At 39.5% G+C, this 10000-nt stretch overlaps 1 protein-coding gene across 1 annotated transcript in view; it reads right to left on the reverse strand.

Annotated features, from left to right (window-relative positions):
• LOC125038634 overlaps positions 1 to 6463 on the reverse strand; it is a 7321-nt gene extending 858 nt beyond the window's left edge. The window contains exons 1-5 of the mRNA XM_047632174.1: positions 6458 to 6463; positions 6199 to 6299; positions 3998 to 4048; positions 2860 to 2992; positions 1 to 2569 (exon numbers count right to left, since the gene is read on the reverse strand). The exon at positions 1 to 2569 is cut by the window's left edge and continues 858 nt beyond it. Of these exons, the coding sequence (XP_047488130.1) occupies positions 476 to 2569; positions 2860 to 2992; positions 3998 to 4048; positions 6199 to 6299; positions 6458 to 6463 (2385 nt within the window). The 3' untranslated portion in view covers positions 1 to 475. The remainder of the gene's footprint in view (positions 2570 to 2859; positions 2993 to 3997; positions 4049 to 6198; positions 6300 to 6457) is intronic.
• Positions 6464 to 10000: the final 3537 nt, after the last annotated feature.

Here is a 10000-nt window from a genome sequence, read left to right on the forward strand (position 1 = left end):
GTGTTGTAGTTTGTAATGCGGAGGTTATATCAAGTTTCTTCGGACTATGTTCAGAACACGCCTCAGATAATATGTTCAGTGCTTGCTTATATATACTAGGTGCATGTATGTGTGCGTTGTCCTTAAAGAATAGAGAGACAAGATATATATATATATATATATATATATATACATATATATATATATATATATATATATATATATATATATATATATATTCTATATACACAATCGACATCATTCAGATTACAGACAAATACATGGCCAAGGATGGAAGCTGAGTATTGGAATAGATAACCGGTAGTTAACCATTTGCATTCCTTATTCAGATAACCAGGCTTAACTATCAGCCCTTCAGATTTTTTATAATCTCCAGAAAATAAAGTTATCTAATCACTTGGTAGTATGTATATCTCCAGTTACTAGAGTAATTTGTTCTTTCGTGTCATACCACGAATAATTCGATTTCGTCGAATTATGCCTGTTCTTGTGCGTTGGATGAGTACCAAGTAGCCCTGTCCTGTTGTCGTTGATTGGAAGACCAACGGTACTTGTAGTGACCTCCTGATGACGAGATCGTCATTGACGTTTGTTTCGTACTTGAGGACGACTTGGCTCCGCTCTGCAAGGCCGTCTCTCCTTTGAACCTTTGCTTGAGTTCGTCCCATTGCTTCTGCTTGCAGTCGAAGGCAATGAAGATGAAGGTTCCCTGGAGCCCGTTGAAGATGATGAAGAGGTACTCGAAGACGAGCGACTGCGTGTGGATGGAGACGAAGGCGAAGATCCACGTCATGCCCATCATGAGCGCCAGCTTGCAGTAGAGTACCAGGCGGATCCGCTGCTTCTTGTGAGCCTGGATTCTCCTCTGGATCCGCTCCTTGATGCGGTCCGCGTACCGGCTCGTGTCGCTTTCGTCGCTGCTCTTGTCCTTCGGGGCAGTGGTCTCCGTGCCGTCCGTGGCGGACTTCTTCAGGAAAGTCTCCCTCTCTCTCTCGCGTTTCTTCTTCTCGGCTGGTCCGTTCTTCCTCACGGTCGACGAGGCGAACTCGCCCGACGTGTGCTGCCTGTAGATGTCGTAGACGGAGATCCCGTAGAGCACCATGTTGAAGAGGACGACGAGGCCGGACGGGAAGGTGAAGAACATGACAAGGCCCCATTTGTTGTTGAACCAGCAGTTGTGCGTCCCGAACTGCGGTGTCAGTACAAAGGTCTCAGAGGAGAGCTGGTCCACGAAGACGGCGATGACGGTGCTTAATAACGGGACCGTCCAGGCGTAGATTGAGTACTGAATGAAGATCTTTTTAGATTTGATTTTGTACCTGTTGGAGTGGAACGTCCGGCAGATGTCGATGCTCATGACGTTCATCCAGAGGAACGACGCTGACAGGAAATAGTACATGACGGAGGCGATGGCAACACAGGCAGGGTAGTTCTTGTTCAGGCGGAAGAGAGTGACAAAGAGGAGCTCCGCGATGAAGAGAGAACACGTCATTGAGAACAGATTCATGCTAGGGATGTTCTGCCTCCGAGGCAGCGCGAAGAAAATGAGCATGTGAAGCAGCATGCAGACGAGGGATATACTGATAAGCACCGTGGAAATGATGTTCATGGCGGGAGTCCAGAGGGTCTCGGGGCGACACACCCTGATCCAGGAATGATTGACGAATTCGTATTCGCCGAAATCGTAAAGCTTTTCTGTATAGTTCAGGTAAACGCTTAGGTTTGGAAACATGGCGCTGTAGTTGCGCCTGAATTCGGTCGTGTAACATGTGGAGTTGAGGTAGGAGCGACCATCTTTTCCAGCCGTCCTGTTGTTGCTCACACACTCCCCATCCTGCAGGGTGAAGAGGTAGCCACAGGACACGTGTTCACAGCGACGATAAAGAGCGTCCCACACTTGGTCCTCCTGGCAGTCCCCGTCTACTGTAAATAGGTCAGTCAGGGACGGTGGCGGCGGGAAAGGGTTCCTGCCAACTGGGTGAAATTTCGACAAGCACTCTATCTTATCCTCTGCCACGTGATTACACAAAGCACAGTCATAATTCTTGTATGGTTTAGCCTCGTAAGAGACATAGTAGTTGTACGAAGAGCACCTCCTTCTGATGTCATCTTGTGGCCAGTCAGGACTGCACTCCTCCACCAAGTTGTGCTCACAAGACCGTCCTACAGACTCCCCAAAATCCAGTATCAGATTACACTTGTGGTCATCGCCCTCAAGGCTATTCACCCTGCCACTGTCAACATGACTCGACTGAGAACTGTGAATATGTCGCTGACCGTGAATCAAGGCATCATCTGTCGTCCAAGAGAGAGTGCCTGGCTTGTATGTCATGTTGGCCAGCGCTCTTGTGTCATTCATAATATCCTGCAAGCAGATAATGGAGAAATTGAATTCCTCAATGACGACATCACGGTGACATCTAGCACAGAAGATGTTGGCGTAGACAATATCCGTAGTTGCAGATATGACGGGGATATCCATGAGGTATGTATACTCTGACTTCTTGGAACATCTAGCAGAGAGGAGTGCCGATGCATCCACAGGGCATTCTATTACCATGAACACGTTCTGTTGAAGACAAATATGGTCTTAGGATTAAAAGTAGAGTGTTAAAGTTCCCTTATATTCATTTGCATTATACTTTACAATGTAATCACTGTATGAAAACAAGAACAACGCTATTAAGAAAAGCCACACAAAGTCCCAGGAATAGGATTTTTATCTCAAAGAATAGGAAGAGAAAGAAGCATATAACTAATCTCCCTATATTGCATTTTTTAATCTTAATAGTATAATACTATATATATATTTGTTTTTTCTTAGTATGCAGTAAAATGAACAGATCCCTGTTAGCTTACCCTTCGAGATGTAAAAGGTCCTGGCGGGTGGAGAGGAAGGCACTTCTTAGGAAAGGAGTGTGTCGCCGTCTCCCTGGTGTCGTGGCAACAGTCGCCATAGTGTTGGCACTGGGTGTCGCACTTGCAGGGGTACCTGGACAGAAAGAAAGGATTCAGTTGGCGTCTTTTTTATTTTGTTTTAGGCTGAATGCAAAGTTGGTGAAGGTCAAGAGGCTTCGTCCGCTTTTGTATCTATCTCTTTGTCTGTCTGTAAGGCTGCCCTATGTCAGTTTCACCTAACCCATTCTCTTCCATGTTTTCTGCCATGGTTATCGCGAGTGTGTACGCATATATATGTATGTACATTCTTACATGCACGCACACGCACACACACACACACACACACACACACACACACACACACACACACACACACACACACACACACACACACACACACACGAACATATGCATGTATATCTACATCTGTAAATATATATATATATATATATATATATATATATATATATGTATACATATGTACATATATATGTATATATATACATATATATGTATTTATATACATTTATATATCATCATCAGCCTCAGTCAGTCCACTGCAGGACGTAGGCCTCTCTCAATCTTTTCGAATTTTGTCTGTCTTATGTTTTTTGTTTCCAGTCTTGGCTCTCAAATTTCATTATTTCGTCATGCCATCGTGTCATTGGTCTGGCTCTTGGTCTCTTTATGTTATCTATAACCAAGTCTGTTACTTTCTTTGTCCATCTGTTGTCTTGTCTTCGACATATTTTTTTCATTATTTTTTTTTTTTTGATGTTCCCAAGTATATTTTTCACTTTTGTCTGTTCCCTGATCCACGTCGCCCTCATTCTATCTCTTGGGCTAATTACCAGCATCAACCTCTCCATCCCTCTCTGGGCACTTATTAGTTTCCTCTCCAGTTATTTGGTTGTAGTCTATGTTTCTGATCCATAGATCATAATTGGGAGGATGCATTGATTAAAGACTTTTCTTTTCTAAACATAATGGCAAGGAGCCTCTTAGTATGCTACTGTGTCCAGACTGATGCATCGCTTAATTTCCTCTTTGCTAGATGTGTTTGCATGAGTTGCCCTAGGTATATATACTTGCCCCCTACCTCTGTGCTTTGTGGTGCAGCGGTAGCGTTCTCGTCTGGCAATCTTGCTGATCTGCGTTCGAATCCCTCGCCGCCAGTGGATGGTAACCCCGGCCATTCCTTGCGCACAGGGGATAGTTTAGAAGCAAAGTGACAGTATGTCACAAGAATATCCATTGTTGCAAATGGAATCAAAAATAAACTTTTAAACTTTTTTTAAACTCTAGCACTTCGTCTTGTACATGTATATGTTCGAAGAACATGATCTTAGTCTTTTTCTTGTTCATCCTAAGTCTGACTTTCAGATTTTCTCTATTCAGATAATTTATTAGTTGCTGCATTTCATTTGCAAATTCACTGGAGAGAACAATATCATCTACAAATCTTACATTGTTTAGGTATTTATCTACTCTTTTGATACCCTTTCCGTTCCATTTTAGTTTCTTGAATATTTCCTAAAATATGGTGAGATGGTATCGCCCTAACACCTTTTTTGATTGGTATTATATTAGTTTCCGTGTGGGGCTTGATGGTTGCTGTCCAATCTTTGTATATATCTTCCAATATTTTACAATATACCTCCTCTATTCCCTGTCTTCGATTTTTTTTTTCTCTTATTTGGGTGAGCGTGTGGATGTGGTCTGATGTAGCGAATCCATTGCGGAAGACTGCTTGTTCTCTAGGCTAGTTAGAATCCAGACTGTCAAAGATGCGAGTCGTAATGACTTTTGTTTGTCAGTAACTGAAAGGAGGCTTATGGGTCAGTAGTTTTTAAGATAATTTTTCCAGTCTTTCGGATTTTTTTCGGCATTTGTTAAAAAGGGTGGCTAGCTTCATTGTTGCAATTTCTCCTGTATCTATTATATGGTCTATACTAATTCCATCTTCACCTGGTGTTTTCCTTCTCTTTATGACTTTAAGCGTTCTTTTTATTTTTTCTGTTGTGATGTTAGGTACGTCTCTAGTTAACGCATTCGCTTATCTCCGTGGCTGTTCATTTGAGTTGTATAGATTCCTATAAAAGTTTTCCACTACTCCTATGATTACATTCCCATTATATGTTACTTCTCTGTCTGGCTTCTTTAATGCATACAATTGATTTCTCCCTTTTATGAGTGTCCTTATAGCTGTTTTTATGCCGGTACCTGAGATCACTGTTTCATCTATTATTTGTGTATTAAATTTCCGTATATCTCTTCTTTTTATTTATAGTCTTTGTTAGTTCAGCTAATTCTAATTTGCCCCTGACGATACTTTCACGAGCCTATGTTTTTGCATCAGCTCATCCTCTATTATATTATATTATTGAATTGTGTTGATTTGGTCAATGTTGAGATCTTCGTCGCTGAGAAGTGAATATCTGTTTTGGGTGTTAAGGTTAAATTCTGTCGCTCTGGTCTTCAAGTTAGCTAAATTTGGCAGCGGTTTTCGTATGAGGTTATTCCTATCCCTGCTCAGGTGTAATTTAAATTGGGCTCTGAACATTCTACGGTAGTTGCCAACATTTACTTTATCTATAACTTTTTTATTATATTGCGCCTATTTGAAATTATGGAGTCAATTTCGTTTTGGATGTCTTCCATGTCCATTTCCGCTCTAATCTTTTTTCAAAGAATGTATTCACGATATTGAGTGATTGAGCCTCCGCAAAATTGATTAGCATTTGTCCCCTCTCATTCCTATACTTGGGAATTATACTTAATTCCTGCTTGCTACCTTGGGATTTACCTCTCCAATAGAGCACGATCATTTAGTATCTTCTGTTCTTCGCCTAGTCTTCTAACCTCACAGAGTCCTACAACACACACACACACACACACACACACACACACACACACACACACACACACACACACACACACACACACACACACACATATATACATATATGTATGTATAAATATGTGTATATATACTATATATATATATATATATATATATATATATATATATATACATATATATACACATATATACGTACATACATACACATATGTATATATATATATATATATATATATATATATATATATATATATATTATGTATATATTTGTGTGTGTGGACTCTATAAGAGAGGGGTCCTGGTTAGGTCTGTGATAATAATTGCTAAAAATTACTAGTGAGAAGTGATCTGTGATACATACGAGAGAAAGATTCGTGAATATATAGAGCTTATATTCCAACCAAAATAGAATTAATAAATTCATCCAAACGTCTCACAAGCCTATGATATTAAATATTAGACCATTAATACTTGGGCCTTTTAAACTAAAAGGGATGCCAGAAAATGCCATCGAGGAATGCAAGGTTCCATTACCGTGCTAAATGAATTCAAAGGTTCCAATGATTACCGAGAGTGCCACAGTGAATAGAAACAGCGGTAAAATAATAATAATAAATAAATAAATAAATAACCCCCCCCCCACCACAGAAGAATACGAAATTACTAAATCATTAGCAAATGACAAGCATCACCTACCCCCATATCCACAGGACACTGAGTAACTATTACACTTTACCCTCAAGTAGATTCGCTAAGGAACAGCCAAACCGCCAGCATGTATGTAGAGTACATCACAAAATGAGGTTTAAGCATGTTCAAACGTTTGTGCACGAGTATGCGCAGTGCGCAGTGCGCAGGTGTATGCGAGTATGCGAGTTTGTGTCAATGTGTCCATGTGTGTGTGTGTGTGTGTGTGCAAGAGAGGCAATATATACGTAGATATATATATCTGTGCGTATGTGTGTATATTCATATGTATGTATGTATATGTATGTGTGAGTATGTGTATGTGTGAGTATGTGTGTGTATATGTATATGTGTAGGTGTGTACATATGCGTCCATATGTGTATATGTATATATTTGTATGTATGTAAGCATGTGCATGTCTACATGTGTATATGTATGTATACATGTATATATATGTATGTGTATATGGGTATGTGTATGTTTATATATGTAAGTGTGTGCACGTGTATGTATATATGTATAAGTGTATACATATGTACATGTACAGGTATATATGTTTATATGTGTACTCATAAACGTATATGTGCATACACGTGTGTGTGTATGTATAGGCATAAGTTTGTGTACAAGATATGTGTGCACGTGTGTGTTCGCATATATGTGGGTGCGTATATACATATGCATGTGCATATGATGTGCACATATGTCTATATATGTGTATGCATGTTCATGTGTGTAGTTGTGTATAGTGTAGGAATATATATATGCATATCATATGCATAGGAGCATATGTAAAGATGTATGCTTGCATAAACATGTGCACGAAAATGACCATATGCGCAGTACTTAGGACATTTGCGGGTATTTGTATATCTGTGCGCATGTGTACATGTATTCATATGAGTATATGTATGTGTATGAATATGCGAGTATGTGTATGTGTATGTATATGTATGTATTTGTGTAGGTGTGAGTGTATGTATGCGTATATATGTGCACATGCACGAAAATTAACATATGCGTAGTACTTAGGCCATCTGCACTAGGCGTACATACGCATAAATAAATTTCAGGGTATAAAATATAATCACACACATGCACTTCTGATACTCAAGCCCATGCTCACGGGAGTATACCATGATGTAGTGAGCAGGCCCATGCATTGCTACCCATAAGTCAGGGCCAACCCTGCTGGAGGGGCTTATCAGTGCCATCCCGGCTAAACTACTCCCCTTCCCACCAAGATACACCTAACCCAGTAGGCGGGGGTAACTCGGCTGTCTACCTCTCAATGAAAAACCATGACTGCACAAACAAAGCAACGACCCTCATTTAACGGAAGCGAAGGTTACGGCGGCGATCAGGATCGCTCCAGAGCAGTTGATGAACCTTTGCAGACAATGAGAACTGAATCCAACTTATTAGCATTACTTATGGAACTCCCTTTCATTAAGTGGGGTATTGTAGGGCTCTGTGTGGTTATAAGACTAGGCGAAGAACAGAAGTTACTAAATAAAGGGCACTTGCTCTGTTGGAGAGGTAAACCCCAAGGTAGCAGGCAGGAGTTAGGAATAGGTTTTTTAGTTCACAAACATTAAGAAAGAATATCCTGGAAGAATGGTTTCTGTAACAATAAAACTAAAGAATAGGTACAACTCAAAGATTACTCAAGTATATGCTCCAACCTGCAGCCACAATGATGAGGAAATAAAGAGCTTCTATGAAGATGTTCATTTAGCCAGTGAGAGCAAAAACCTATTTCACAATAATTAAAGGAGATCTTAATGCCAAAAATAGGTAAAAAGACAAGGAGAAGTCGTAGTGGGGAATCACGGAATAGGCACTAGGAATGATAGGGGACAAATGCTGATCGACTTGATTACTCAATATTATGAATACATTCTTCGAAAAAAGACTAGAGCAGAAGTGGACATGGAAGTCGCGATCTGACATCAAAAACACAACTGACTTCATAATTTCAGTAAAGTTAGAATGGTCAGAGGACAAATTAAATTACACCTCAGAAGGGAAAGGAATAAACGAAAACCGCAACCAAATTTAGAACGACAGAATTTAACCTTAACTCAACAGATATTCACTTCTCAGCAACAAAGATCTCATTACATAGGAAATCAACAAACAGTTCAATGATATAATAAAGGAAGCTGCACTTGACGGTAAGAACGTCAAGCAAAGCTCCAACAAGCTCTCGGTGGAAACTAAAGAGCTTATGCAAGGGTCATGAAGGTATCGTTAAACAGGGACAAAATATGATTAGATGAACTAACAAAGACAATAGAATAAAAAGAAGAGAGAAGATGTATAAAAAATTAAATGCTCAAATCTCAGGTACCAGCATGAAAACAGAATCGGGAGAAATCAAATGTGTATATGTATGTGTATATATATATTTAACAAATATCTATAACAGAGTATTACATCATAATACTCTTATGATGTCATTCTTATTAGAATTACATCATAAGAGTAGTGGAAGACTATACAACTCAAATGAACAGCCACGGAAAGAAGCAAACGCGGTAACTAGAGACCGACCAAACATCACAACAGAAGAAATAAAAAGAGCACTTAAAGGCATGAAGAGAGGGAAAACGCTAATTGAAGATATAATTATTATAGACCTTATAATAGATGCAGGAGAAATTGCAACAATGAAACTAGCCAATCTTTTTAACAAATACTCTCTCAACGGAAAAACTCGGAAAGACTGGGAAAATGCAACTATTATTTTCATACATAAAAAGAGGATAGAAAGGCTCTATACAACTACCGACTCATAAGCCTCCTTTCAGTACTTACAAACAAAAGTCATTACGACTCGCATCTTTGACAGCCTGGACTCTAACCAGCTTAGAGAACAAGCAGGCTTCCGCAGTAGATTCTCAACAACAGACCAAATCCACACGCTCACTCAAACAAGAGAAAAAATAAATGACTATAGGAAACCCTTGCGTATGGCATTCTTCGATTATGAAAAGACATTTGACTCTGTACAAATACAAGAAGTAGTAGAAGCTTTTTGAAGACAGGGAGTAGAGGAGGTAGATTGTAAAATATTGGGAGATAATTGCCAATTAAAAAAGGTGTCAGACAGGGCGATATCATACCAAAACTGTTTACAGCTTGTCACGAAGAAATAATCAAGCTAGAATGGAATGGAAAGGGTATCAAAATAGGAGACGAATACCTAAACAATCTAAGATTTGCAGATGATATAGTTCTCTTTAGTAAATCTGCAAATAGAATGCAGCAACTAATAAACAATCTGAATAGAGAAAGTCTAAAAGTCGACATAGGATGAACAAGAAAAAGACTAAGATCATGTTCAACAGTAGAGTTCAATTCGATACATGTACAAGATGAAGCGCTAGAGGTAGTCGACAAGTATATATGCCTAGGGCAACTCTTACAGACAAACATCTAGCGAAAAGGAAATTAAACGATGAATCAATCCAGGCTGGAGCGCCTTCAGCAGACATAGTAGCATACTAAGAGGCTCCTTGCCATTATGTTTAAAAAGAAAAGTCTTT

This window comes from Penaeus chinensis, chromosome 25, assembly GCF_019202785.1.
Source record: "Penaeus chinensis breed Huanghai No. 1 chromosome 25, ASM1920278v2, whole genome shotgun sequence".
NCBI lineage: Eukaryota > Metazoa > Arthropoda > Malacostraca > Decapoda > Penaeidae > Penaeus > Penaeus chinensis.